Source organism: Oryza sativa, chromosome 10 (genome assembly GCF_034140825.1).
Source record: "Oryza sativa Japonica Group chromosome 10, ASM3414082v1".
Lineage (NCBI taxonomy): Eukaryota > Viridiplantae > Streptophyta > Magnoliopsida > Poales > Poaceae > Oryza > Oryza sativa.
Window position 1 is genome coordinate 19,673,264 of NC_089044.1, and position 27,405 is coordinate 19,700,668.

The 27,405-nt window shown below is 43.0% G+C and overlaps 6 protein-coding genes and 1 pseudogene across 12 annotated transcripts; 6 read left to right on the forward strand and 1 right to left on the reverse strand.

The window, feature by feature from the left end:
- The first annotated feature begins 549 nt into the window (after positions 1-549).
- LOC4349012 (probable prolyl 4-hydroxylase 3) lies at positions 550-4,434 on the forward strand. The gene is made up of 8 exons (NM_001423075.1): positions 550-965; positions 1,093-1,183; positions 1,875-1,972; positions 2,057-2,154; positions 3,397-3,526; positions 3,615-3,802; positions 3,901-3,998; positions 4,145-4,434. The coding sequence occupies exons 1-7, from the start codon at positions 679-681 to the stop codon at positions 3,972-3,974; spliced, it is 966 nt and encodes a 321-aa protein (NP_001410004.1). The 5' UTR covers positions 550-678; the 3' UTR covers positions 3,975-3,998; positions 4,145-4,434.
- Positions 4,435-5,968: 1,534 nt separating this feature from the next.
- On the forward strand, positions 5,969-10,736 carry LOC4349013 (lanC-like protein GCL2). 4 transcript variants are annotated; one of them, XR_001540200.3, is made up of 8 exons: positions 5,969-6,291; positions 6,407-6,585; positions 6,706-6,823; positions 6,946-7,062; positions 7,166-7,480; positions 7,696-7,791; positions 9,259-9,455; positions 9,619-10,736. XR_001540200.3 is itself a non-coding variant. In XM_015757272.3 (6 exons), the coding sequence occupies exons 1-6, from the start codon at positions 6,013-6,015 to the stop codon at positions 8,032-8,034; spliced, it is 1,347 nt and encodes a 448-aa protein (XP_015612758.1). In that variant the 5' UTR covers positions 5,969-6,012; the 3' UTR covers positions 8,035-8,258. The 4 variants fall into 4 exon arrangements, 2 of the variants coding, with proteins under 2 accessions (XP_015612758.1, XP_015612759.1); XR_010737125.1 differs by having other exon boundaries at positions 6,712-6,823; XM_015757272.3 differs by lacking the exons at positions 9,259-9,455; positions 9,619-10,736 and having other exon boundaries at positions 7,696-8,258.
- LOC4349014 (uncharacterized) lies at positions 8,339-10,480 on the reverse strand. Of its 4 annotated transcripts, XR_010737126.1 has the most exons (6): positions 10,339-10,480; positions 10,022-10,239; positions 9,590-9,751; positions 9,212-9,447; positions 8,786-9,082; positions 8,339-8,644 (listed from the first exon to the last, which is right to left on the reverse strand). XR_010737126.1 is itself a non-coding variant. In XM_015757275.3 (5 exons), exons 1-5 carry the CDS (start codon positions 10,409-10,411, stop codon positions 8,836-8,838), a joined length of 936 nt encoding a protein of 311 aa, XP_015612761.1. In that variant the 5' UTR covers positions 10,412-10,480; the 3' UTR covers positions 8,339-8,835. The 4 variants fall into 4 exon arrangements, 2 of the variants coding, with proteins under 2 accessions (XP_015612761.1, XP_015612760.1); XR_001540201.3 differs by having other exon boundaries at positions 10,022-10,411; XM_015757275.3 differs by having other exon boundaries at positions 8,339-9,082.
- Positions 10,737-13,904: 3,168 nt separating the features above from the next.
- Positions 13,905-16,110, forward strand: LOC9267999 (uncharacterized). Its single transcript, XM_015757978.3, has 4 exons — positions 13,905-14,106; positions 14,231-14,610; positions 14,697-14,932; positions 15,571-16,110. Exons 1-4 carry the CDS (start codon positions 14,034-14,036, stop codon positions 15,827-15,829), a joined length of 948 nt encoding a protein of 315 aa, XP_015613464.1. The 5' UTR covers positions 13,905-14,033; the 3' UTR covers positions 15,830-16,110.
- A 2,003-nt stretch (positions 16,111-18,113) lies between these two features.
- Positions 18,114-20,231, forward strand: LOC4349016 (uncharacterized). The gene is made up of 5 exons (XM_015757333.3): positions 18,114-18,277; positions 18,365-18,582; positions 19,179-19,340; positions 19,423-19,658; positions 19,746-20,231. Exons 1-5 carry the CDS (start codon positions 18,193-18,195, stop codon positions 19,999-20,001), a joined length of 957 nt encoding a protein of 318 aa, XP_015612819.1. The 5' UTR covers positions 18,114-18,192; the 3' UTR covers positions 20,002-20,231.
- A 1,355-nt stretch (positions 20,232-21,586) lies between these two features.
- Positions 21,587-23,567, forward strand: LOC4349017 (uncharacterized; annotated as a pseudogene).
- Positions 23,568-25,213: 1,646 nt separating this feature from the next.
- Positions 25,214-27,183, forward strand: LOC4349019 (uncharacterized). The gene is made up of 5 exons (XM_015758338.3): positions 25,214-25,419; positions 25,573-25,790; positions 26,210-26,371; positions 26,450-26,685; positions 26,774-27,183. The coding sequence occupies exons 1-5, from the start codon at positions 25,320-25,322 to the stop codon at positions 27,027-27,029; spliced, it is 972 nt and encodes a 323-aa protein (XP_015613824.1). The 5' UTR covers positions 25,214-25,319; the 3' UTR covers positions 27,030-27,183.
- The last annotated feature ends 222 nt before the right edge of the window (positions 27,184-27,405 follow it).

Here is a 27,405-nt window from a genome sequence, read left to right on the forward strand (position 1 = left end):
TCAGATTTATGACCATCGGATCACCTTGAGATTTATGTATAAAGAAAAAATTTGCTAGAAAGAAATTTTTACACATGTCACGCGTGATATCTCAGTGCTAGCTAACCAAACCATCGTTGAATACAAGTTTCATATAAATTATATCGTAGGTACAATAAAGTTATATTACAATTACAATGCATTTAAAATATAGTTACAATGTAATTACACTCCTATTATACTTCAATGTAATTACATCTTAAATTTATTTTTTACTAGAAAATTTCGGCGCATGTAAATCGAGAAACCTCGTTAGTGCATAATTAATTAAGTATTAGTTATTATAAAATTAAAAAATAGATTTATTTGAATTTTGCAAACAACTTTTACATAGAAACTTTTCATAAAAACTCACCATTTAACAATTCGAAAAAACGTGCTAACCAAAAATGAAATTAAAGTTTAGAGATGTGAAAAAAAAAACCGGGCCCACATCTCCCCCCGGCGGACACGTCACGCAGAGACGCAGCGGTTTCCGTACAACTACCACACCGACCCGAGCCAGCTCCCTTCATTCATCTCCCCATCTCCGACGACTCCATCCTCCACAGGTCACAAAGAGAGAGAAAGCGCTAAACCCAAACCGGTCTCGACCTCGTCGGCGCCGCCGCGGCGAGGCGTCACGTCAGGGACCAGGAGATGGCGGGGAGCAGGGCGGCGGGGCGGGGAGGGAGGCCGCTGCTGGGGGGAGGGGGCGGGAAACGCGGCGGCGGCGGCGGCGGCGGTGGTGGTGGAGGGGGGAAGTCGTCGTCGTACACGACGACGGTGATCCTGGCGGCGCTGCTGCTGGCGTCGGTGGCGCTGCTCCTCCTCGTGGCGCTCGGCGCGCTCTCGCTGCCCTCGGGCGGCGGCGTCGGCGTCGGCCACGCCGGCATCGGCCTCCCCCGCCCGCGCCCGCGCTTCCGCAGATCCGCCGCGTTCGAGTCGTGCGTCGTCTCTCGCGCGTTCCTTTTGAATTCCTCCCCCGCCCGCCCCCCCGTGATTGATTGATCCCCTCTCTCCGTGGGATCCCCCGCGTGTGGCTGACGTGCGTGCGTGCGTGCGTGTGTGCAGGGGGCTGGAGATGCGCGGGGGCGAGAAGGGGGAGCCGTGGACGGAGGTGCTGTCGTGGGAGCCCCGGGCGTTCTTGTATCACAATTTCCTCGTGAGTTTTTTCTTTGCCTTGTTCCTTGTTCTCTTTTGGTTTTTGGGGGGAACAAACCGCGCATGTTGGATGATATGTTCATTCTACGACGCCATTTCACTCCATTGCTTGATGAGATCTTCAGTTTTTTTTCAGGTTCAAATAACCCTCTAATTAGGTGTTTTTCTTTTCTTTTTTTGGTTGATATGATCGATTTCCGTCCGTCCTTTGGGAGATTCGCTTGTTCCTTATTGGAGTAAAGAATCTGGATGGGGTGGGTAAATTTGGAAATTGTCTTGCTTTAGATGTAGGAATGCCAGGTGAGATTTAGTGGTGTTGTGAATCAGAGACGGGCAGAGTGGGATTGCTTTCCAGATCTGAGCAGCTGCACCATTGGCATTGCACTTTTTACAGAGGGAGTTGTTGTACATGGATGTGTTGTTCTTGTCTCGATGTTTGAGCTGCGCCGAATAATTTGTCGTCTTCTATTTATTTCTTTTTGAGGTTAGAGAGTATTCTTGTAGCAATACTCACTGGCATTCTTAGTCAGTTTCAATCTTTGTTTTTTTAAGTTTCAAGCAATAAAATTGAAGTTCATGTTGATTGTTGATGAGCTTGCGTGGAGCCCAACTTTTGTTTTACTGCAACTACTCATATACTCTTGTTTGGTTTATTACTGATCAAGAAATGACTAACTTCTCTTCCTTCTCAGTCGAAGGAAGAATGTGAGTATCTGATTTCATTGGCAAAGCCTCACATGAAGAAATCTACTGTTGTTGATGCATCAACTGGAGGGAGTAAAGATAGCAGGTTTGGATATCGTAGATTATTCTCTTGAAAACATGTTACCTCAATTACAACTCGTTTAGGCTTAATGGCATGTCACATGTTCAGGGTTCGAACGAGTTCAGGAATGTTCCTTGGAAGAGGGCAGGACAAAATTATCCGTACGATCGAGAAAAGGATATCAGACTACACCTTCATACCTGTAGGTATGGCACCTTTAACACAGTCAACTTATCGACCTCCTGAAAAATAGAATAAGTAGTGCAGTTTTCCTTTTGCTAAAGTGCAGAACTTTAGTCATTGTAGAAACCATACATTTAAACTTCGTTCCTTGGCCCTAATACAGATAATTGATATCCCTATATCATGAAACAGTGCAAGGTTTTGAATCTTTCTTTATCTTGCAATACCTTATGTCACTGAATCACCAAAACTTACACTTTATAGTGATGCATTTGAACACTTAGCTACCTGCTGTGGAACCAAATATGAAAAAGCATTGCCTTTACAGAGTGCAATTGTACTGCTCTTGCTCTCTCCTTTTGATCTGATATTAGCAGAGCAACGCCCATAGAGAAATGTTAAATCCAGATCACTTGCCAGTAATGGTTTAACACTTTAACTATTGTTTTATAAATCCAGATCAATAAGCAGAACCACCAAGAAAAACACAATAAGCACAATAATCCAGATTTACTGAGTTACTATGGCCTGGTTTAGTTCCCAACTTTTCCATCACATCAAAACTTTCCTACACACACAAACTTCCAACTTTTCCATCACATCGTTCCAATTTCAATCAAACTTCCAATTTTGGTGTGAACTAAACACACCCTATATTGAGAGCATATTAGAGCTAGAAAGTCTCTGTTATCAGATTTTTTTATTACCCCTGAGCCCTGTCATTCCTTGAATTCTGTTCGGCAGCTGACATTTGTGACCAATAACACAAGGCCTTTGCAAGTACAATGGTACATAATGAGCATGTTGTAGTACATGTGAAAGTCAAACTTCTCATATTTACAAAAAAGGGCCAGTGCATACTTGAACAGAAACCCAGAAAGATCTACACACCAATTTCTGAAATGTCCTGTACTTATTATGTACTCAAATTTCTTTAGGCTTTTCAAACATTACATATACCTTTTGAGTTATTAAACGTGGGTGGTTTGACACTGGCGCACTTCAATAAATAGTCAGTAAGGTACACAACCAACAAGATGCAATGTACATGGCCGGTATTGATTTTTTTTTTCTTTTTTGCAGTCAGGAATAATAATATTATTATTACAACCAAATCTGATGGATAGTCCTAATAATTCCTAAATATATTCAACTATCATCAAGTGCAACAAATTTTTTATCATAGAAATCACATTATTTTTTTATTTCAAGTTTGTTGCAAATGTTGTTGTTGTTCCTTTCTGTTCATACTCATAATTTCGCAGAGAACGGAGAGGGTCTTCAAGTCCTCCACTATGAAGTTGGACAGAAGTATGAACCTCACTTCGATTACTTCCATGATGAATTCAACACCAAAAACGGGGGGCAGCGTATAGCAACTCTTCTTATGTATCTGTATGTACTATAATATTGGTAATTCTTATATAATGCAACGCCGCTGATTCATTTGACATTTGTTTTTGTCTTATTTGAAATTTATTAGTTCTGATGTTGAAGAGGGTGGTGAGACTATTTTCCCCTCTTCTAAAGCTAACAGCAGCTCATCACCATTTTATAATGAGCTGTCTGAATGTGCTAAGAAGGGTTTGGCTGTCAAACCCAAGATGGGAGATGCTTTGCTTTTCTGGAGCATGAGGCCTGATGGGTCTTTGGATGCCACAAGCCTTCATGGTGAGATTCCAATACTTTGGTACAATGTCAAATTGTTTTGTAGTGAATGGTTATGCCACAACATGATGACATTTCTATTTACCTTCAACTTCCTCTAGGTGGATGTCCAGTGATAAAAGGTAACAAATGGTCATCGACAAAGTGGATGCGTGTTCATGAGTACAAGATATAGACATCAGAAACTAGAGATTCAGAGGTACGAGTGAGCTGCTCTGCAATTTCCTCCACGTAGCACTGTCTGTTCACTTGGTTTTTTTCTTCACGCAATTCAAATGTCTGTGATCAACCCTTCTGATTCATTTAAAATTTGTTTGATTTATATTTATTTTCAACTCTTTGCAGGTTACTCACGAATTCAAATTTGTCGATGTTGTTGCTTAAAGAAAGAAAAGAAAAGCGGTCATTTTTGGCGCATGTTGAGGACTTCAATTTTTCCATAGAGAAGCATTACAATTTTTTTTAGCTGTAACCAACATGTTGTACACTAACTTCTTAGGCTTATGAACAATGATCATCGCTTTGCTTATGAACAATGATCGTTTCAAAGCGATGGATGTGTCGAATGTATAAATAATAATTGCCCTCCTAAAGTCGTAATGAAATTCATGATATAATGCCTGATGGACTCATTGACAAAAATAGTCTCAATAATATGTGTAATTTTTTCCTAAAAAGTAATATGTGCAATTCCTGCAGAGATCTGGTAGTACTCCATCTATCCTAAAATATAGCAATCTACTTCTTCCGTTTCATATTATAAAACTTTCTAACATTGTCCACATTTATATATATATATATATATATATATATATATATATATATATATATATATATATATATATATATATATATATATATATATATATATATATATATATATATTAATGAATCTAGATATATATGTGTGCTTAGATTCATTAGCATCTACTATATGAATGTGGCAATGCTAGAAAGTTTTGTTTCAGAGGTACTCCCTCTGTTTCACAATGTAAGTCATTCTAGCATTTTCTACATTCATATTGATGTATATGTCTAGATTCATTAACATCAATATGAATGTGGAAAATGTCTAGATTCATTAACATCAATATGAATGTGGAAAATGGTAGAATGACTTATATTCTGAAACGGAGGAAGTAGGGGCTGTTTGGATGGTTGCCTCAACCTGCCAAGCCACATATTAGGCATGCCACACCTGCTTAGCCTACCGTTTGTTTAGAGACCAGATTTTTGGCTGCTACAAATAGTCTGCCACAACTCAGTTGCTTTGCCATTGGTTTTTTGGGCAAAGACGCGGCGAGCAAATTATTCGCCACGCTTGCGGCACGACTGTTGCGTGCGGAGAGAGAGCGCGCTACACTCACCTTCGTGAAGAACGGCGTGAAAATCCTTTTGTGAATAGCGCGAAACATTTGACGTTTTGGCGCGAACAATCTGGAAAAAAACGCGCGAAGCTCGGTATCTCCGAGGCTCCCATGTTTATTATCCTCTCTTGTTCCTCTTTTCTCTCTCCAATTCATTCTCCCGTGCAGCTCCAAGCAACAGGCAACTATTCCCCTCTTTATTCCATTAGCTTTTTTCATCTTCTGCTCCATCCCTTTCAGATCCTCTTTTTTTTCTTTAAATCACACAAGTAATCTGTTTCACTGATGAGTGCTCAAGCCATGGAGCAATCTGTTTTTTTCCTAAATCATCTCCATCCCCTTCATCTTATTTAGATCCATATGTTCCTTCCTTTCCTTCAAATCCAGATTCTAATTAATTTGTTCCTTTCGTCAGGGCTTGAGTCATGGAGTAGGCTGGTGAAGAGGAGTAAGTAGTGTGGCTAGAGCAAAGATCTGGCCGTGATTCCTCGAGCGTCCGCCATCGAATCCAACGAGCCAGCAAGTTTCATCACGGTAAGCACACTGCACACAGCCGTATTTGTTTTTTTGGGATTTGGGGTTTGGATACTTGAACTTTATTTTGACTTCTGAAAAAAAAACTTATCATCCAACTGACAAACTTAAAATTTTCGTAAAATTATTTAGTAAAAAAGGAAGTGTACAAGAAAACAGTAGCCGTTGAGGCTACGAACTCCATGTGTTACGTGTAGCTCTCAACTCTGACATATAGTACACGTGCGCGTGCCACCGTGTCATCGCCCAGCGCCGCGGCGACTCCAGCAAATTCGCGAGCATTTTTTATACAAAGCCCCAGCCGCGGCGGCCATGGGAAACGGTGGTGGTGGGAACAAGAAGGGGAGGAGAGACTCGCCGTCGCCGCCGCTCGAGACCCCCCCGCGCGGCGAGTTGCCGTCGACGTCGTCGTCCTCCTCCTCGCGCGCCACCAAGCGTCACCGCGTGGCGGGCATGGCGGACCGCTACTTCCCCAACGACCTCCCGGACTTCGTCGCCGAGGCCCCCGACGGCGGCCGCGGCTTGCTGTCGCTCCCTTACTCCAGCCTCTCCGAAAGGCTCCTCCGCGCCGCGCTCCGGATCAAGGACAAGGTTAGGCATGCGTGTGCCTCGGTTTGGGTTTGGGTTTGGGTTTGGGTGGCGCGCGCGCGCACGCACGCAAGGTGTTCGGCTGATTTCCCCCGACCGCTCCCTGCCCCCCCCGCAGGTCATGGAGGAGACGTGGACCAGGGCGCGGCGACAGGTGACGGACTACACGCTCTACACGGGCGCGCTCGGCACGGCGCTCCTGCTGTTCAAGTCCTTCCAGGTCACCGGCAACCGCGCCGACCTCGCCCTCGCCGGCGACATCGTCAAGGAGTGCGACGCCGCGTCGCGTGGCCTGCCGTAAGACGACGAGCCTTTTTTTTGTTTTCGTTCTGTACTTCTGTTGGTTAGATAATCTTGTACTACCAGTTGATGAGTTGATACACCTGGGTGTCATGGCCTCCTTGGTGTTAAATTAAGACGCAGGTTCTTGACATTCATCTGTGGGAGGGCTGGGGTTTGCGCTCTTGGTGCAGTGATTGCAAAACATTGCAATGACCAGCTGCTACTCACACACTACCTGAGCTCATTTGATGAGGTGAGGAGCCAATGCATGTGTTCACATTTCTGTCCTAATGTGCTCCATGGCTGTAAAACAGCAGATGTTATGTCTAAATTCTAACATTGTAGACTGAGCTATCTTTGTTTGTACTTCTGTAGATAATAGTCACTGAGAAAGTTCCCAATGAGTTGTTATATGGAAGAGCAGGGTATTTGTGGGCTTGCTTGTTCTTGAATACGCATCTCGGCGAGAAGACAATTCCCCATGAGCACATTGTATGTCTGTACTGCGATTCTGTTATTTTCTTTCATATTGTCAGTTCCATAGTGCTATAGAAAGCATCTTACCTAATTTTGTGAAATTACTGCAACTGTGTAGACTTCTGTGGCAAAGGACATCATCGATGAGGGAAGAAAGCTGGCTAAAAAGGGGAACTGCCCCCTGATGTATGAATGGCATGGAAAGAAGTACTGGGGTGCTGCTCATGGGCTTGCTGGCATTATGCATGTCCTCATGCACACTGAACTCAAGCTAGATGAGAAGGATGATGTTAAGAACACTCTGCTATACATGATCAGGAACAGGTATCCTACTGGCAACTATCCATCGAGTGAAGGCAGTGAATCTGACCGCTTGGTGCATTGGTGCCATGGTGCCCCTGGTGTTGCTCTTACACTCGCTAAAGCTTATCAGGTGACTGCCTACATCACATCATTAAAGTGTGTACACATGTTTATCCAAAGCATCTATGTGTACTTATCTTGGTGGTTGTGCAATATGCATACATGGTGTAGCTTTGTTTTCTGCATCAACAAAAATGTCAGCGATTTGACATCTTGTGAAATTCTTGGTTGAAGATTAGATTCCGCGTGTGATCCAACATAGATAACTGAATGTTTCTACTTCAGGTCTTCCATGATGAACATTTCAAGCAGACGGCTGCAGAGGCTGCAGAAGTTGTCTGGAACCGGGGACTTCTCAAGAGAGTTGGAATATGCCATGGTGTAAGTGGGAACGCCTATGTATTTCTCTCACTCTACCGGCTAACTGGCAATGTTGAGTACCTGTACCGGGCTAAGGCTTTTGCTTGCTTTCTGCTTGAGAAAGCTGATCAGTTGATTGCTGATGGGGCCATGCATGGGGGTGATCACCCATTTTCATTGTTTGAAGGGAGGGCTGGGATGGCTTACCTCCTTCTAGACATGGTTAGCCCATCAGAATCAAAGTTCCCGGCCTATGAGCTTTGAAGGGCATCATAAATATATGTATCCTGTTAGGATCAAATGCTCAGTGATCCATCCATCCAAAGTAGCTGTATTGTGTTTTCTTGCGTACCCAGTAATGTGTGCATTGTAATTTGTTGTCTTTGTAAAGTTCAGTATCCAGATGGTGCAAGCTTGAACCTTTGTAAAATACATGTTTGAGGGAGTTCCTTGAAATATGATAATATTTATGTTGGTTGTTGCCTCTATTTGTTTACTGAATAAAATATAGTTTTGCCTCCATGGATAAGTTCAGCAAACACCAAATTTTTGCCATGCTAAAGTCATGAGATTAAAAGGAGTTTGTATTTTCTTAGCAAGTCAGTATATGGTTGATGTTTCAGTATGGTGTTTAGCTGAAAACAATAGATGTACATACATGCCAGAGCAGGCTCACCCAGGTTATTAGAACCTTTCATGTATATCTAGCATGGCACACCAATTAGTTTTTAGTAGTTTGTGGTTGAAGTTTCCAGGTTTTTGATTTTCTTTTGCCCCATGCGTTGACATAATGTACAAGAGAGTTATTCTACTGGAAGTTGAAATAGCTCTTGCATCACATCCTGCTAGGTGGTACAAATTTGTAGTATTAAATCTGAAAAAAAGAGGATAATTTTCTTCAGTTGCACATTTATTTATACAACACTAAAATAGTTTGCGATACCATCATGAGCACGACGTTACAACGTCAACTCTTTAGTGGTGCACATCAGTGAACGCAGTGCTCAACTGTTACCTTTTGCAGTCTGGGGATTTGTCAAATTGCACCTTGTTTTTGTTGCTATCTCATGCATGTTTACTGACGAAGTCTATCACAAGCTGATTCACCAGGTCAGGGAATTGCTCCTGAACAAAATGGGATCCTTCTGGGATGTAAGTGATCCCGTAGTCTGGAGCAATTTCTTTCAGTTTTTCACTTGACATATATTCCTTCAGTGCTGGAAACTTGAGGATGTAGTCTTTCTGACCCATAATCACAAACATTGGCATTTCAAACCTTGGATTAGCACCTTCTGCTTTTGCAGCCTTGGTCCTATTAAATCAACACAAGTGTTAGTAACATCCTTAGGTTTGTACAAGTATCAAAGTAATTGTAATAGCATCATATCAGGACACTGAGAATTGCTTGTCATATTTTGTTGTGTTTTTTGCATGTGCTCACCTATATGGAATTTGGATAGCAGTCATGAGACCTGATTTCTCATACAGGTCGGTGTAAGCTGAGAGGTCTTCTTCGGTGAACCACTGAGGCATCGGTGTTGATTCATCTGCAAGGTCCATGATCTCTTGTCCTTGCTTGGCAACTGGAATCTCACTCCTGGAGAAGAGGATGTAGATTGTGCGCAAGATCCTCCTCGTGTCGAATCGGCCAAAATCCGCCTCTGCTCTCCCAGGTTCCTACTCAGGTAACATAGTTGCATCACAACATCAATCAGAATTGCAAAACCTATGTTCAGTATAAATGTATTGACTGTAAACTGTGTTTACCAAATAGTCAGAAAGAATAAAAACTTGATCGATGAGTGTTTAATTAATTTACCCTCCATCTGTGTATGTAAAATCCCTCAGGAAGTCCACTGAAACTGAGGCTTTCCACAAGAGGTGGCACACCTAAGCTCACAATACCACATACGCGGTCCGGATGGCAGAGGGCAAGATCATATGCTGGTTTGACTCCAAAATCCTTTGCAACAAGGAACACCTTTCAACCATGAAATGATCGTCACTCGTCAGGATACAGTACTTCTTTTCAAAAATTAAGCCAATTTACAAACTTATCAATAATCAAGTAAAATAATGCATGGATGAAACCATAACCAATTTTGCCAATGGGGCAAGTTCTAATTTACATCAGCTTCTGACTTATTTCATGTTTGCCATAGTTATCAAAATGCGTTAGAGACTTGGGGTTCATCTTAGCATTTGCATAAACTTTTATTGGATCTCAATGTTTTCTCCTGCCTGTACTCACCTTGGGAATCGACAGCGAGTCTAGAATGGCCAAGAGGTCATTCATCAGGCCCTGCCATGACGCCTGTGTTAGGTCAGCCGGTGGCTCCGAGAGGCCATAGCCTGGGAAATCAAGTGCAATAGCACGGAACCCGGCTGCTGCTGCTGCAATCATCTGGTGCCTCCATGAGTACCACACCTCAGGGAAGCCATGAACGAAGAGCAGAGTTGCAGCTTCACCTGGAATAACCAAATCAAGAAGCTGAGCTGCATTCTTTCGGAAGAGCAAAAAAAAGCAGAGAGATGCTGATGTCAACAAAAATGAGGTAAGATTCAGACCTTTTCCAATGTGAGCTATGTGAAGCTTCAGGCCTCTGATGGGCAGGTAGGAGTGCTCAATCCTCTGATCCATTGATATGTTCTCTCCAACGTCAGTCTGATTTGCTTGAGATTATATAGGATTATAGCAATTTATGGGCCGAACTTTTGGTCAGGCTAGTAACGGATGGATGGCACAAAGATGCGCACACTTTGTGTGAAGCATCTTCTGCTGATGTCTTCTGCTGTTTTTGTCAGTTTGTGGTAGCCAGAGACAAGATGCTGATGTCTTCTGCTGTCTGTATTTTAATACTCCAAGCAACGCTGCAAAATGTTAACTGAAAAAGATTCCCTCTGTACGTTCATCAGTCAAATAACGTTACTGAATTTTCATGGTCTATATTACTCGATTTTGACTATTACTTGTTCAAATACAGTCATTAAATTGATTTATGTTATCTTTCACATGTGCTGAAGCTTTGGTTTGAAGCAATTGTTTGCATAAAGAAACCAGCAGTAACAAATAGCAAACAGTTCGTTTTACTATCTGCTTCATTCTGATAAAGTAGGGCTGTAAAAAAAGCTCGAAGCTCGCGAGCTGCTTGAGCTCGGCTCGCTGTAGACTCGGCTCGAGCTCGATTCGTCAACAATTCGAGCCGAACTCAAGCCTAGCTCCAAGCTTGCGAGCTTGACGAGCCGAGCTCAAATAGCTCGTCGAGCCCAAATTTCCCTCTGTCAAGTTCTTAAATTTTCAATACAACAGCTAGTACTACTCCTACTCCCAATGAAAAGCTGTATAGAAACAGAGCGTGCAGGGCTGCACCGTGCAGGCACTAGCCTACTAGTACTACTTTACTCTGCAGCACTAGCCTATTAGTACTACTAGCATGCATGCAGCTCTATTTAATAGTACTACTAGTTGTCATATCATGTTTGAAAAAGCTACTAGTACTAGTAGTACTCGACAAGCATGCATGCAGCCTCCTTTCATCTGTATTGGTTATTTGAGGGCACACGAGTTAGGCTCAAGAAAGCTCGAGGCTCGAGCGAGCCGAGCTCGAGCCCATTTCTAAGCTTGCAGTTTAAACAGGCTCGACTCGAGCTCGGCTTGAGTTGGTGCCGAGCTCAAGCCTATATAGGTAAGCTCGCTCGAGCTCGGCTCGTTGACAGCCCTATGATAAAGTCTCTTTTTTTTGGAAGGTGATAAAGTCTGTCTTTTAAGATTTATCCTGATAGTCAGTTGCAAAGATAGTACTAACATGCTAAGTATAATGAAAAGTTTGAGAAATTCTCAAGCAATTGGCAAATTTTGATTGACTGACAGTTGATGGTTGCAAACAAATCAAGACATTTGCAATAAAAGAAGGGGAGAAGGCATTCGTGATCCTCACCTTGACTATTTTAAAGATGTAATTACCATTATCTTAAAATAGAAACCGAGTAATAAATGAGACACGACCGAGTGAATTTTTGTATAGGGGATTGAGCGTTGTCTTTAATCTGATTAGTTTACTATATTTAGGGCATTTCTAACCCTCCACCTAGAATGGTGTCTATGACATTAACTACATTGTCATGTAGGACTTTTAGTTTATGTGACACTATATTAATTAAGAGAGAGAGAGTGGAGAGAGGAAGAAACTGGGTCTCATGCAAGACACAGCTTCAACACGAGAACCTATGCACTAGACACTATCAAGTTTTACATTTGGAGAGAATAGTGTCTTCATAATAGATGAAGAATAAATATGATTGGTAGAGAAAAGAGATGATGTATTTATTAATGGCATACTTTAAGAATCCATGGGTTGTAGAGTGTAGTTTCTATTGTGATGTCTTATTGACATGGCACTATAGACACTGCTTATGAATACTATGGGTTTGGACTGCCCTTAGAATTGAAAAGTAATAGCTAATCACAATTTCAAAATGTCGGAATCCAGTCATCACAAATGACGATCGAAGATGGAAGCAGCTGTAGAATGTCAACAGGTTACAGGCCCCTAATGTCATTTTCGCTCTAATGTTACAGTTCATCAATGTCAATCAATGAATATGGTTTAGGCCATGCTTAGAAGGTGGGTTTTTTATTGCGAGTTTGTACGGAAGTTTGAGTTAGGCTTTTCGAGTATGACATATGTTGTTTTAATTAAGGCCCTGTTTAGATGGGACTAAAACTTTTAAGTCCCTATCACATCGGATGTTTGAAAATTAATTATAAATATTAAACGTAGACTATTAATAAAACCCATCCATAATCTTGGACTAATTTGCGAGACGAATCTAATGAGCCTAATTAATCCATGATTAGCCTATGTGATGCTACAGTAAACATTCTCTAATTATAGATTAATTAGGCTTAAAAAATTTGTCTCGTGAATTAGCTTTTATTTATGTAATTAGTTTTGTAAGCAGTATATATTTAATACTCTAAATTAGTGTCTAAAGACAGGGACTTAAGTTAAGTCCCTGGATGTAAACACCACCTAAATGTTGGCAGTTTGACATTCAGTGCATTTCAATAAATAGCCGGTGTGGTATGTAAGTACATAACCAACTAGTAGAAGATTTTAATGCACATGACGGGTCTATAATTCAATTTTTTGCAGACCGGAAAAACAATAACGTTACAGCAAAATATGATGGTTAGTCCTAAATACATCTAATTATTATCAAACGCAATAATCTTCAACCACATATGCTAAGTTATTTTAAGCTATAATTACCCATGGTTATAGTCACTAATCACAGCGTCCAATAGTCACAAATGAGGATAAAGAAGATGGAAGCAGCAACATGTAACAGGCAAAGATAAGCATTTCACTCCACTTTGCAGCAAAGTCAATCCATGAACATCAGTACATCACATAGGTCATGTTTAGAAGGCTGGATATTTTTATGAGTTTCTGTAGAAGACTGAGCAGGTTCAACTAAAACCTAACTTGCCAAGTGCCAACTCAGGCAACGTAATCATCAACAACAAGTCGCATGTGGTGATTTCATCAATCTTAAGATATGTCGGCTCTGTTTTCAAAGGTGTTTATAGGGGTAGCGCGTTTATAGGAGTAAATGTGCACGTGCATATAGGCGTATGCGTTTGTGTTTCGAAAAAAAAAAGTTAATCCATAAATATGATATAGGTCATGTTCGAAAGGCTAGATACTTTTATGAGTTTCTGCAGAAGATTGAGCAAGTTCAACTGAAACCTAACTCGACAAGTGCCAACCAAGGTAACGTAACCATCGACAACAAGTCGCTTGTGGTGATTTCATCAATTTTAAGATACGCCGGCTCGGTTTTCGGAGGTGTTCGTAGGGGTAGCTTGTTTATAGGAGTGAGTGTGCACGTATGTGTAGGCGTATGTATTTGTGTTTTGAAAAAAAAAAGTTAATCCATAAATATGATGATATAGGTCATGTTTAGAAGTCTGGATATTTTTATGAGTTTCTCTAGAAGATTGAGCAGGTTCTACTGAATCCCAACTTGCAAGGTGCCAAACCTTGATGATTTTATTTATAAAGGTATCAGTTCCAGGCTACTTCTTGGATTCCAGTTCATAAACCGTTTGTCCTGAATCCCTGACCTTCAGACAAATCAGAAGGTGCCAATGCAGAAGAGACACTAAATCTTGGTTTGTTTTCATCACCTCCAAGAAACAGAAAATTCTCCTATAAAACCGAAGTGATCACTCTCCTCCCGAGCTCGAAGGAGCAACAATGGCGGATCAGATCGAGCACCTCCACCTCCCCATCCGTGGCCTCAACCTCCACATCGCTCAAGTCGGCAAAGGCGAGATCTCCTTGTGTATCTACGGACATTGAACTGTTCCATGTGTTCTTCACAAATTTTAGGTGAGATTTTGCGTTTTGGGTGGTGAATTTTGATTTTGATTCTTTTTTTTTTCTGGATGCAGATGAGCTCGGGACGGTGGTGTTCTTGCACGGGTTCCCGGAGATATGGTACTCGTGGCGCCACCAGATGCTCGCCGCGGCGGCCGCCGGGTACCGCGCCGTCGCGCCGGACTGGCGCGGGTACGGGCTGTCGGGGCAGCCGCCGGAGCAGGAGGAGGCGACATGGGACGACCTCGTCGCCGACGTGCTTGCCATCCTCGACGCGCTCGCCGTGCCCGGGGCGTTCCTGGTGGGCAAGGACTTCGGCGCCATGCCCGCCTACGACTTCGCGCTCCGCCACCCGGCGCGCACCCGCGGCGTGGCGTGCCTCGGCGTCCCCTTCAGCCCCGCCCCGGCCTCCTTCGACGCCATGCCCGAGGGCTTCTACGTCCTCCGCTGGCGCGTACGTGCTCGCCGCCGCCGCCGCCATTGCCGCCGTCGCCGTCTGTTCTTGCTGCTGACGCGAACGCGATGTGTGTGTGGTGGCAGGAGGCGGGGAGGGCGGAGGCGGACTTCGGGCGGCACGATGTGCGGCGGGTGGTGCGCACCATCTACATCCTCTTCTCCGGCGCCGACATCCCCGTCGCCAAGGAAGGGCAGGAGATCATGGACCTCGCCGACGCCTCCACGCCGCTGCCGCCGTGGCTCACCGAGGCCGACCTCGACGTCTACGCCTCGCTCTACGAGAACTCCGGCTTCCGCTTCCCCCTCCAGATGCCTTACAGGTACACAAGCCGCCGCCGCCGCCGCCGCGGCGGCGCAGCCACCGTGTCCACCATTGTCAGCGACGAACCTCGAAAAAAATTACCTGGCTCCAATAGATAGTAATTATTTAATTATTGACTTATATATTACTCCATTCGTTTCTAAATATTTGACACCGTTAACTTTCTAGCACATGTTTAACCATTCGTCTTATTTAAAAACTTTTGTGATTGTAAGTATATTTAACAATGAATCAAATGTTAGGAAAAGAATTAATAATTACTTAAATTTATTTAATAAAACGAGCAGTCAAACATATTTAAAAAAATCAACGATGTTAAATATTTAGAAACAGAGGGAGTAGTAATTACTATTATGCAATTTAGTTAGTACTCCCTTGTCCCTTCGTTCCATTTTAAGTGCAGCCATGATTTTATCATCCTTCTTATTTAAAAAATTTTTGAAAAAAAAATTAAAAACATAAGTCACACATAAACAACTATTTATGTTTTATACAGACTCATGGTTACATTTAAAATAAAACGGAGGGAGTATTGGATAATTTACATGGATCCTATGACCCCGGGATGTTGAACATGAGATCGTCACTGGCCATTGCTGATCGTTGCATGTCTCCATGGATGGATCGTACGTGCAGGGCGGTACATAGGAGGCCAAGCCGGAAGGACGCGAGGTTCGAGGTGCCGGTGCTGATGGTGATTGGGGAGAAGGACTACGCGTTCAAGTTCCCGGGGTTCGAGGCCGCCGTGCGGGGCGGCGCCATGGAGAGGTTCGCGCCGGAGCTGAAGATCGAGTTCCTCCCGGAGGGGAGCCACTTCGCGCAGGAGCAGCTCCCGGAGCAGGTCAACCGGCTCCTCCTCGGCTTCTTCACCGAGCACCCGGTTGCCGCCGATTGAGATCCTCTCTCTACCTTCGAAGTGATCACGCGTTTATCACTGACATGTGAATCTAGAGTTTACTGGACTCACTCACATGTTAGTAATAAAGTCACGTAACTTACAAGATAGACTATCTTAACGTAATAAAATAGGGACGTCTAGAAGCAAAGTGTAATATTGGGATCAAGTATTGTACTCGCACACAATTTATAATCCACGTGTAATAGTGGGAGTGAATGTGACCGTGGGAATAATTTGTAATTTAATAATTTTAAAGTTTAAAATTAGTACTACCTCTATTTTATATTGTAAGTCATTTTAATTTTTTTGGGTTAAACTTCTTTAGATTTAACTAACTTTGCAGAAAAATATAGTAATATTTTCGAAAAAACTATCAAGTTCAATGTTAAATTTAAGGAAACTTATTTAGTGTTATAGGTTGTTAAATTTAAGGAAACTTATTTAGTGTTATAGGTGTTACCATATTCTTTTTTATAAATTTGGATAAATTTATATAATGTTTGATAAGAAAAATTTGAAACGAGTTATAATATGAATCGATGGAGACAAATATATCTCAATTAAGGAAGAAGAAAGATGGTGAGCACCAACCAGGGCTAGCTTCCTGCCAGCTATCTGCCGATCTATTTAATGCACCGTTTTCTATTATGGAAAAATTAGTAAATGAACTACTCTCCCGTGTGATATTAAGTTCATATTTTGACTTCTTCCATTCATTCCAAAATAAATTTATTTTTTAAGTAATCATTGCATCTAAATTTGTAAATTTAGATAATAATTGAATTCGGAGTAGATAAAATAGAGAATAGTTGCTTTGGGATTTGATAAATAGGGTATTTTATCTTTTTATTTCGCATTGGTATGTGTCGGTGACATGGGGCCGGGGGTATCGTGACTAGAGGCTTGGGTAGCCGCGGTCACCCACGTGGCCTGACCCCCTCGGGGGGGTCGGGCCCGAGGGTGACGTGGCCACCCCTCCCTCTGTCTCCCCGAGGGGTCGGGCCGCTCCCGTTTCGGCCCCGAGGGCTGGGGCGCCCCGACCCCCTGTGGTTTTGGCGCCACGTGTGTGGGTTAGGTGAGCACCGCATTTATAGCAGGTTGGACGAGCGCGTCACGCCGCATTTAATGCAGCGCAGCGCACGCTTATCCGGTCCGTGACCGGTCGCGGTGTGTGACCGGTCACAGACCGGTCAGATCGCGGGTTAGGTGGCAACAGGCGGCCTGTCACACGCCTCGCCCCGTCCCGTCGGAATGATGAGAGCTTCCTGGCTCTCGTCCCTAGCCGGAGCCGGCGTGCTAACTCCTGGAGTTGGTATGTCAGTCCCGGTCAGATCCATTCCAGGCTTCAGCGCAAGTATGGCAAGGAAGTCGCTGGCCATTAAATGAAGGTTGAAATGGGCGTCCACCGGGAAAGCGGGCGAGCGGGGCAGGAGGCGTGCGCACTGCTTGTCAGAGGTCACTTCCGGCTGTAGACTAGCCCTCATTGTAAAAAGCATGTTTCCCTTCTTAGGCAGCGAGAGGCCCATGTGGTGACCCCTGACCAGAGAAAAAGGAGGCCCAGGCTTAGAAAGAGAGAAAAAAAAGGAGAGGGGAGTTGGGACTCTGGCGAATGGGTTCTAGAGCCTGAACTCTCTCTCGCTCTCCGGCTCTCTGTATTCCTTCACATACAGATCCACCAGAACACAGGAGTAGGGTGTTACGCTTCTCAGCGGCCCGAACCTGTCTACGTCGCCCGTGTCTCGTGCACTTCCTCTCTCGCTGACGTTCCTCAGATCGAGGGCGAAGAACCTCACTTAGCGCCCCCGGCCGAACCGGCAAAGGGGGGCCTGCGCGGTCTCCCGGTGAGGAGCCCCACGCTCCGTCAGTATGTATGGGATGGATGAAAAATAAACTCATTTTAGAACTAAGTGAGTATAATAACAACGTTTGATTTTTAATGTATGAATTAATAGCGTCAAAAATATTAAGGATGATGGTAGTATATGCGGTAAAAACGTAAAGATAATTCACACACCACGAACGAAACCTTCTCCACCTTCTGTCCACGAGTTGGACATGCACCAGCAGCTAGCCAGTACAAAGAAAAAAAAACGTACAGCAGGTGCGGCATCCCCATCTGACCCCGCGCGACTCACCTCACCTCCCCCGTGAGTTGGGATCCTCTCCTGTAATGTATGTGCGGTAAGTGCCAATGACATGTGGGCCCGGAATAGGTGGGACCCACATGCCAGTGACACGTACTGCAGGTGCAGTACAGCAGTGGATTTGCATCCCCCACCTCACACTCCCACCACCGTCACGTCGCCCCTCTGCTCTCTGCACTGCTGCGGCGAGGAGCTAGCTCGAGCCGGCCGGAAGCCATGGCCACGGCGGAGCAGCGGCAGATCGAGCACGTCCACCTCCCCGTGCGGGGGCTCACCCTCCACGTCGCGCAAGCCGGCAAAGGTTTGCCCTGCGCGCGCGCGCCTCGCCGCCGCCGCCGCCGCCGACGATCGTCGGGTGAATGATTGTTGGGCTGCTGGTGGTTTGCAGGGGAGCTCGGGACGGTGGTGTTCCTGCACGGGTTCCCGGAGATATGGTACTCGTGGCGCCACCAGATGCTCGCCGTCGCCGCCGCAGGGTACCGCGCCGTCGCGCCGGACTGGCGTGGGTACGGGCTCTCCGACCAGCCGCCGGAGCCGGAGGCGGCGGTGTACGACGACCTCATCGAGGATCTCCTCGCCATCCTCGACGCCCTCGCCGTGCCCAAGGTGACGATGAAGTTTGATTTTTCACAGATTTTTATCCTCTTTTCGTAGCTTCAGATTAAGAAAAAAAACTTCAGATTTTCAGTTTTGAGTGCGTGGCCTTTTGCTATAGCTCGTAAAATGTAAGGTATAATTCATAATTGGTTGAACAAAGGTTCGAGATTTCGATTTTTTTTGTAGTTTTTTTTTAATCCTGGATAATTTGTAAGTAGAACGCATAAACTTTCAGTGTCGTGATCCGTAAGGTAGAAATTTGGAGAGGATAATTTGTCTGCTATTATTTTCGTCAGTTGATACTACTATCAGTTCCACCGAATTGATTTGAAGCTGGTAAAAAACCCACGTTGGTAGCACCAACAACCAAGAGTGTATTGAAGGTCAGAAAATTCAGTGCAACATATTAAGGTGCCATTTTTCTATTCATTCTAATATAATCGGCAATGCTTTTGCCGCCTACCTTTAAAGAAAGTGCCATTTTTCTGTCTAAAAGATAAGGATATCAATTTCTCCCTAATAAAGAAATCAGCTCCTTATAAATTTGAAAATAAATAATGCCTATTTGGTTTCTTCTTGATAATTTATATGTTTCTTTGGGTTAGGCATTCCTTGTTGGAAAGGATTTTGGGGCAATGCCAGCTTACGACTTTGCTCTCCGTCACCCAAACCGCACATGTGGTGTGATGTGTCTGGGCATCCCCTTAGGCACTGCTGGTTTGTCCTTTGACACATTGCCAGAAGGATTCTACATTTTACGTTGGGCGGTAACTCCGAAACTGTCATGATAATTTTTTTAGTGCACTATTTGCTTATAATGACCATGAAAAAGAAAAATATATCTTACAGCAACCAGGAAGAGCAGAAGCTGACTTTGGCAAGTATGATGTAAAGAGAGTTGTGCGCACCATCTACATACTATTCTCTAGGAGCGAGATCCCCATAGCTAAGGAAAATCAAGAGATCATGGATCTTGCAGACTTATCGACACCCCTTCCCGAGTGGTTTAGTGAGGAGGATCTTGATGTCTACTCATCCCTCTATGAGAATTCTGGTTTTAGATATCCGCTACAGATGCCATATAGGTAAAAATATTTTCTTCGGATATTTGTACTCGATGGTACTAAGTTCACCAATATTTGATAGTTCGAGATTTGTGCCATGCTTGTTAGGTCTCTGCACCAGAGAAAACCAATTGGAGATGCAAAATTCCAAGTCCCAGTGTTTATTGTCATGGGAGAAAAAGATTATGTCTTTAAGTTCCCTGGTATCGAGTCTGCTATGAAAGACGGAACTATGGAGAAGCATGCACCAAACATAAAGATCACCTACATCCCTGAAGGAGGGCATTTTGTGCAGGAGCAGTTCCGTGACTATGTGAATGAGCTCCTTCTTGGCTTCTTGAAAGATCATCCTGTGGTTATATAAATGCTATTGTAGCCTCAGTTGTGCTTCACCCGTAGTTCAAGTTGGCTTAGAAAACGTTGTGCTATATCATGGTATGAATTTGTCAACAAACTAAGGATCAGCTATGGCTAGTTTGTTACTTTCAGTAATGCCTATTTGAGCTTGTTGTATCTAGGTTGTCCTGCTGGTGTTACTAGCAATGTAAAGACTAAACCCATTGCTATACTTCTACCATGACTTTTGCAAGCCAATGATGTGAACTTATACCATGATTTTAGAAAGTCTTACTGTAAAAGACGGAGTACGTAGTTACTATGTATACGGATGATTAATCATAATTATATAAAAAATTAAAAAATTAACAATCACTGTAATAAGTACTTATCTTTTATGATTGATTTAGTTTTAGAGAAATGTTTGTAGATCACCTATCTCATATTAGAGAAATTTTGACCTAATCCTCTTATATTAGAGAAATATTATTCCGGTGGCCGTGCTTCCTCCCTTCCTCATCCTTGTACCAAACACAATAACTCAAACTGTCATCCCTCTTTCAGCCTCATCAACCCAATAAATAAATAAATATAGACTTAAGTCTACTTTAACCCAAAAATTTTGTGTGTGCGCGTGCTTGTGCGTGTGCGGGGGAGTGGTGGTGGGGGTTGGGGGCCGTGGTTGAATCTTTTTTTAAATACTAAAATGAGTACTCATATTCGTTTTCTTTTTTTCTGTTAAATACTAAAATGAGTACGAATAGCTCGAATACAAAAATAATCATGGATTATCTCGAATCCAGATAAGGGCAAAATATAATTAGACACAAAAAGAACAAATAATTAAAAAAATCATATTGTTTTGGTGTAAACATATAAAGGCAATTCTGAAATGTCATCTACTCCCTCTGTTTCAGGTTATAAGACGTTTTGACATTTGGTCAAACTCAAACTGTTTCAAGTTTAACTAAGTTTATAGATAAATATAGTGATATTTATAATACTAAATTAGTTTCATCAAATCAATAATTGAATATATTTTCATAATAAATTTGTCTTGAGTTGAAAATGTTACTACTTTTTCCTATAAACTTAATCAAACTTAAAATAGTTTGACTTTGACTAAAGTAAAAAATATCTTATAACCTAAAACGGAAGGAGTAGATAACTAAGAGTGCCAGGTAGAAGGAAAACCTTCTCTACCTGGCGTCCACTAGTTCGATATGTAGCAGTACAAAAACGTACTCTCTCCAGACTGATAATACTTGTTGTTTTAGATAAGGGTGAGGTCAAACTTTAGAATAGTTGATTAGAATTATTTTTAAAGTATTTGTTTTTCAAATATCACTATAGATTAATAAAATCATATATTTGTTAACATTTATATATATATATATATATATATATATATATATATATATATATATATATATATATATATATATATATATATATATATATATATATATATATATATATATATATATATATATATATATATATATATATATATATATATATATATATATATATATATATTATAATAAAAAATAATGGTCAAAGTTGTTTTTTTAGACCGTATCCTTATCCAAAACGACAATTATTATCAACCCGTAGAGATGACGCATCCCCACCTCACACTCGCACTGTCACGACGTCGCCTCTGCAATCTGAACTTCTGCGGCGAGGAGGGAGCTCGAGCCGCCCGGAAGCCATGGCCACGGCGGAGCAGCAGCAGCAGATCGAGCACGTCCACCTCCCCGTGCGGGGCTCACCCTCCACGTCGCGCAAGCCGGCAAAGGTTTGGCCGCCTCAATTTGCGTTGCCTGCGCGCGCGCCTCGCCGCCGCCGGCGATCGTCGGGTGAACGATTGTTCGGCTGCTGGTCGTTGCAGGCGAGCTCGGGACGGTGGTGTTCCTGCACGGGTTCCCGGAGATATGGTACTCGTGGCGCCACCAGATGCTCGCCGTCGCCGCCGCCGGGTACCGCGCCGTCGCGCCGGACTGGCGCGGGTACGGGCTCTCCGACCAGCCGCCGGAGCCGGAGGCGGCGGAGTACGACGACCTCGTCGAGGATCTCCTCGCCATCCTCGACGCCCTCGCCGTGCCCAAGGTACGTAAGCTCCTCAGTTTAATCGATCCTTTTACGAATTTTTTTAGCAGGTTTCCAGTTTTGAGTCCTACTCGTGCATGCAGACTGTGAAGCTGTGTAAGGCCTTCTTGCTATAAAACTTGCAAACGGAAGGCATAATTCAAAACAGAATTTTTCACTTCTTGTGTGCATCCTGGTTAGCAATTTGTAACGAAACATATAAACTTCCACTGTCATACACAGCAAGGGAGATATTTGGAGAGGATAATTTGTTTTCTGTCGTTAACTAGTACTGTAGTCTAGTATTCAGTTGGTACCACGTCGGTAAGCACCAAGCCACCAACAATCAAGATTCAAGAGTATGTTAGAGGCATGAAAAATGAGTGCAAGATATTAAGGTGCCCTTTTTCTGAGTAAAAGATAAAAGATAAGGGTTTCAATTTCTCCATAATGAAACCAGCTGCTTATAAATGTCTTGCCTTCAGTAAAAAAATCCTTTAGTTTGTTGTTTGCTCCTGATAGTTTATATGTTTCTTCTGTCAGGCCTTTCTTGTTGGGAAGGACTTTGGGGCCATGCCAGCTTATAGTTTTGCTCTCTGTCATCCAAATCGTACATGTGGTGTGATGTGTTTGGGCATCCCTTTCGGCGTTAATAGTTCATCCTTAAACACCTTACCAGAAGGATTCTACATTTTACGTTGGGCGGTAATTCTCTAACTATCATGCCAAAATATTGTGTGCAAGATTCGCTTATAGTGACAGTGGAAGAACTCGTCTTGCAGCAACCAGGAAGAGCAGAAGCTGACTTTGGCAAGTATGATATCAGGAGAGTCGTGCGCACTATCTACATACTCTTCTCTAGGAACGAGATCCCCATAGCTAAGGAAGATCAAGAGATCATGGATCTTGCAGACTTATCGACACCCCTCCCCGAGTGGTTTAGTGAGGAGGATCTTGATGTCTACTCATCCCTCTATGAGAAGTCTGGTTTTCGATATCCGCTACAGATGCCATATAGGTAAACATCAATTCATCAGTTGTCAGCACTCATAACACTAAGTTTATCAGTGTTTGATAGTTTGGGATTTGTGCTATGCTTTGTTAGGTCCATGCATCAAAACAAACCAATTGGAGATGCAAAATTTCAAGTCCCGGTGTTTGTTGTCATGGGAGAGAAAGATTATGTCTTCAAGATACCTGGTATCGAGTCTGTTATGAAAGACGGCAGCATGGAGAAGCATGCACCAGACCTAAAGATCACCTACATTCCTGAAGGAAGCCATTTTGTGCAGGAGCAGTTCCCTGAGTTTGTGAATGAGCTTCTTCTTAGCTTCTTGAAAGACCATCCTATGGCTGTTTAGAAACTCCACATTGTGCCTCACCCTTACTACAACTTCGCTACAAGAACACTATATTGTTCGATATTATGATGTGAATTATCAATGAAGGAACTGGTATGGTTGATGTTACTTTCAGCAACGCCAGTTATGTTTGAACTTGTTATACCCTGTGTCTGCGGCTAGTGTTGTCAGCAATGGGAAGATTTTTTTTGTTTTTTTCTCCTGGCTGTTAATGTTATACCCTGATCTTAGCAAATCAAGGCATTAGTACTTTGACACAAAAACATGCTTAGAGAATCACCAACGGTTCCCTTATTCCATCCCAATCCTAGTTTTTTGGAATTTTGGTGAAAAATAATGCCTCCAATAGATGTCCTATTTGAATCCTAATTGTTTGGAAACCCTTTGCCGCATCCTTTGTTCTATTTACTTGAGGGAGAGCGACGTCGTGTCTGTCGTCCCCTATCTCTCATTCGCACGAGATTTTTCTCAAGGGTGAGCGTCACGAGCGCATGTGAGCGCCAGGAGCACGTGTGAGAGGGAGGAAAACGGGAAAATTGGTGTTAGTTTAACAGAAGTGCCCACCTTTAGTTTTGGGATATTTTAGGCTTTCTCTTGGAGAGATCAATTTTTTGGCTACCTATTTTCACTTCAATAAGCCAAAAAAGAAATCTTTGGGGGAAGATTATACATAATCTCCTAGTGATGTTCTTAGGGACTCTTTGAAATACAGGGTTCCAATAATCTAGGTGATTTTAGTGCCACATTTTCCTGAATTTGGGTTATCCCAGGATCGGATCCTATATCCCTTATTAACACTCCCGATAATCTGGGTGATTTTAGTGCCACATTTTCCAGAATTTGGGTTATCCCAGGATCCGATCCTATATCCCTAATTAACACTCCCGGCGATTCTACCCAACTAGGATTAAAAAAACGCGAATATTAGGGAAGGACCTAATATCAAATAATTAGAAGGGGTGAGGCTTCGAACCCAGGTCGTCTATTCCACCACCTTGTGGAGCTAGTCGGAAGACTACTTGAGTGTTTCTCAAAAGAGGGATGCAACAAAGGACTTTTAAGGAGGTCACCTATCCTAGTACTCTAGGATTACTATATGATTCTTGAAAATCCAACTAATTAACATTCTTTGAACTAAATACACCCTATAAGCGTACATATATAAATAAAAAACAAATCTATAAATTAAATGTTGTGTCGTTTAAATTCCAATTATATCTTGAACCACATGAAAAACTCACGTTACCTCTTGGGTCACTTGATTACATGCAAAAAGAACAAATTTTAAGACAATAAGGCCTGGTTTAGTTCCTAACTTTTTCTTTAAATTTTTAACTTTTCCATCACATCAAAGCTTTCCTACACATACAAATTTCCATTTTTTCCGTTTCATCGTTCCAATTTCAATCAAACTTTCAATTTTGTCGTGAACTAAACACATCCTAATTAGAAATAAATGATGTGAAACCCAATGCGTATTTCTTAGTATTTATTGGGAAAAGAAAATACTTCCTCCGTCCTTTAATATAAGGGATTTTGATATTTTTGTTTTTACCATTTATCTTATTAAAAACTTGTGTAAATATAAAAAAATAAAAAGTTGTACTTAAAATACTATGGTTAATAAAGTAAGTCACAAATAAAATAATTAATAATTTTTAAAAAAAATTAATAAGACGAATAGTTAAACCGTACGAATAGTTAAGAGGACAGAGCCTACTTTTGTCAACGAGTTGGAGTTCGACGTGGAGCAGCAATGAATAGCCGCAAAGTACGGTAGCTTTTCCCATCCACGTCACACTTCACGCTGTCACGTCGCGATCTGCTCTCTCTTCCCACTGCAGTGCTGCCGCGTGAGCGTGACCGCGTCGTCGTCCACGGCGAGCTCGACACCATGGCCGCCGCCACGGAGCAGCCGCAGCAGATCACCGAGATCGAGCACGCCCACCTCCCCGTGCGTGGGCTCAGCCTCCACGTCGCGCAGGCGGGCAAAGGTACGGCCGCCTCCGCGCGCTAGCCCTCCTCCCCCCCCCCCCCCCCCCGACCACTTCGTTCGATTCCTTGGCTTGCTTTGCCCGCCCGCCGCGCCGCGCCGCGCGCGCCGCCGTAGCTAGCCCACCAGGTGTTTGTTTGGCTGTCGCATGCAGGGGAGCTCGGGACGGTGGTGTTCCTGCACGGGTTCCCGGAGATATGGTACTCGTGGCGCCACCAGATGCTCGCCGTCGCCGCCGCCGGGTACCGCGCCGTCGCGCCCGACTGGCGCGGGTACGGGCTCTCCGACCAGCCGCCGGAGCCGGAGGCGGCGGAGTACGACGACCTCATCGAGGATCTCCTCGCCATCCTCGACGCCCTCGCCGTGCCCAAGGTAAGCGCCTGGATCAGTTTGGCTTTTTCACAAATTTTATCCTCTTTGAGTTACTGAGTAAATGAGAGGCAAAATTCATAATTGGTTGGACAAAGTTTAGAAGTTTCGATGGATTTTTGTAGTGTATTGTTTGAGTCATGGATAGGTTGTGACCAAACAAACAAACTTTCAATATCGTAAGGGAGAGATTTGGAGAGGATAATTGATAACACTATCAGTTCTACCGAATTGATCTGAAGCTGGTAGATGTAGCACCAACAATCAAGAGTATATTAGAGGCCTGAAAAATGATTACAAGATATTAAGGGGCACTTTTTTTTCTGTATAAAGGATGGAAGGATATCAATTATTCCCTACTAAACCAATTCCTCTTTTTTTTTTTATTTTCTTGTGATAACTTATACGGTTCTTCGTGTCAGGCATTCCTTGTTGCAAAGGATTTTGGGGCCTTGGTAGCTTATGATTTTGCTCTGTGTCACCCAAACCGCACATGTGGTGTGATGGGTTTGGGCATCCCTTTCGGTAACGATGCTTCATCCATTAACACCTTGCCAGAAGGACTCTACATTTTTCGTTGGGCGGTAATTGTCAGACTGTCATGATAAAACAATAAGTGCATGGTTTGCTTGTAATGACAGTAAAAAAAACTCATCTTGCAGCAACCAGGAAGAGCGGAGGCTGACTTTGGCAGGTATAATATTAAGAGAGTTGTGCGCACTATCTATATTCTCTTTTCTAAGAGCGAGATCCCCATGGCTAAGGAAGATCAAGAGATCATGGATCTTGCAGACTTGTCAACACCCCTTCCTGAGTGGTTTACTGAGGAGGATCTTGATGTATACTCATCTCTCTATGAGAAATCCGGTTTTCGATATCCACTACAGATGCCATATAGGTAAACATCAAGTCATTAATTGTCCATACTAAGTAGTACTGAGCTTAACAATATTTGATAGTTCGAGATTTTGTGCTATGCTTGTTAGGTCTCTCCATAAGAGGAAACCAATTGGAGATGCAAAATTCCAAGTCCCAGTGTTTGTTGTCATGGGGGAGAAAGATTATGTCTACAAGTTCCCTGGCGTCGAGTCTGCTATCAAAGACGGCACTATGGAGAGGCATGCACCAGACATGAAGATCACCTATATCCCTGAAGGGAGCCATTTTGTGCAGGAGCAATTCCCTGACTATGTGAATGAGCTCCTTCTTGCATTCTTGAAAGATCATCCCGTGGATAAATAGATGTTATTGTAGACTCAATTGTGCTTCACCCGTAGTACAAGTTGGCGATGGAAACATTGTGCTATATCATGATATGAATTGTCAACAAATAAAGGATATATTATGGATGGTTTGTTACTTTCAGTAATGCATGTTTGAGCTTGTGTTGCGTTTAGTTTCTCCTGCTAATGTTGTCAGCAATGCAAAGGCCAAAATGTTATTATATTTTAACCTAGTATTGCACTTATACCATCATTTTAGCAAGCCAATGATGTGAACTTATACCATGATGTTAGCAAGTCAATGATGTAAAAGATGGAGTACGGAGTTATTTCTTATATGTGTTTGTGATGAGCCCATTTGTGGCCGTGATGACCAAGACCTCTGGTCGTTGCTA

Bases quoted from the DNA above. Each gene is read 5' to 3' on its own strand.
- LOC4349012 (NM_001423075.1), top strand. From the start codon at position 679: ATGGCGGGGAGCAGGGCGGCGGGGCGGGGAGGGAGGCCGCTGCTGGGG. The intron at 3,527-3,614 runs GTATGTACTATA...GAAATTTATTAG, and splicing joins GCAACTCTTCTTATGTATCT to TTCTGATGTTGAAGAGGGTG. The intron at 3,803-3,900 runs GTGAGATTCCAA...AACTTCCTCTAG, and splicing joins GGATGCCACAAGCCTTCATG to GTGGATGTCCAGTGATAAAA.
- LOC4349013 (XM_015757272.3), top strand. From the start codon at position 6,013: ATGGGAAACGGTGGTGGTGGGAACAAGAAGGGGAGGAGAGACTCGCCG. The intron at 6,824-6,945 runs GTGAGGAGCCAA...GTACTTCTGTAG, and splicing joins ACCTGAGCTCATTTGATGAG to ATAATAGTCACTGAGAAAGT. The intron at 7,063-7,165 runs GTATGTCTGTAC...GCAACTGTGTAG, and splicing joins CAATTCCCCATGAGCACATT to ACTTCTGTGGCAAAGGACAT.
- LOC4349014 (XM_015757274.3), bottom strand. From the start codon at position 10,411: ATGGATCAGAGGATTGAGCACTCCTACCTGCCCATCAGAGGCCTGAAG. The intron at 9,752-10,021 runs GTGAGTACAGGC...CATGGTTGAAAG, and splicing joins ACTCGCTGTCGATTCCCAAG to GTGTTCCTTGTTGCAAAGGA. The intron at 9,083-9,211 runs GTGAGCACATGC...TTGATTTAATAG, and splicing joins GCTATCCAAATTCCATATAG to GACCAAGGCTGCAAAAGCAG.
- LOC9267999 (XM_015757978.3), top strand. From the start codon at position 14,034: ATGGCGGATCAGATCGAGCACCTCCACCTCCCCATCCGTGGCCTCAAC. The intron at 14,611-14,696 runs GTACGTGCTCGC...GTGTGGTGGCAG, and splicing joins TCTACGTCCTCCGCTGGCGC to GAGGCGGGGAGGGCGGAGGC. The intron at 14,933-15,570 runs GTACACAAGCCG...TCGTACGTGCAG, and splicing joins CCCCTCCAGATGCCTTACAG to GGCGGTACATAGGAGGCCAA.
- LOC4349016 (XM_015757333.3), top strand. From the start codon at position 18,193: ATGGCCACGGCGGAGCAGCGGCAGATCGAGCACGTCCACCTCCCCGTG. The intron at 19,341-19,422 runs GTAACTCCGAAA...TATATCTTACAG, and splicing joins TCTACATTTTACGTTGGGCG to CAACCAGGAAGAGCAGAAGC. The intron at 19,659-19,745 runs GTAAAAATATTT...CATGCTTGTTAG, and splicing joins CCGCTACAGATGCCATATAG to GTCTCTGCACCAGAGAAAAC.
- LOC4349019 (XM_015758338.3), top strand. From the start codon at position 25,320: ATGGCCGCCGCCACGGAGCAGCCGCAGCAGATCACCGAGATCGAGCAC. The intron at 25,420-25,572 runs GTACGGCCGCCT...TGTCGCATGCAG, and splicing joins CGTCGCGCAGGCGGGCAAAG to GGGAGCTCGGGACGGTGGTG. The intron at 26,372-26,449 runs GTAATTGTCAGA...CTCATCTTGCAG, and splicing joins TCTACATTTTTCGTTGGGCG to CAACCAGGAAGAGCGGAGGC.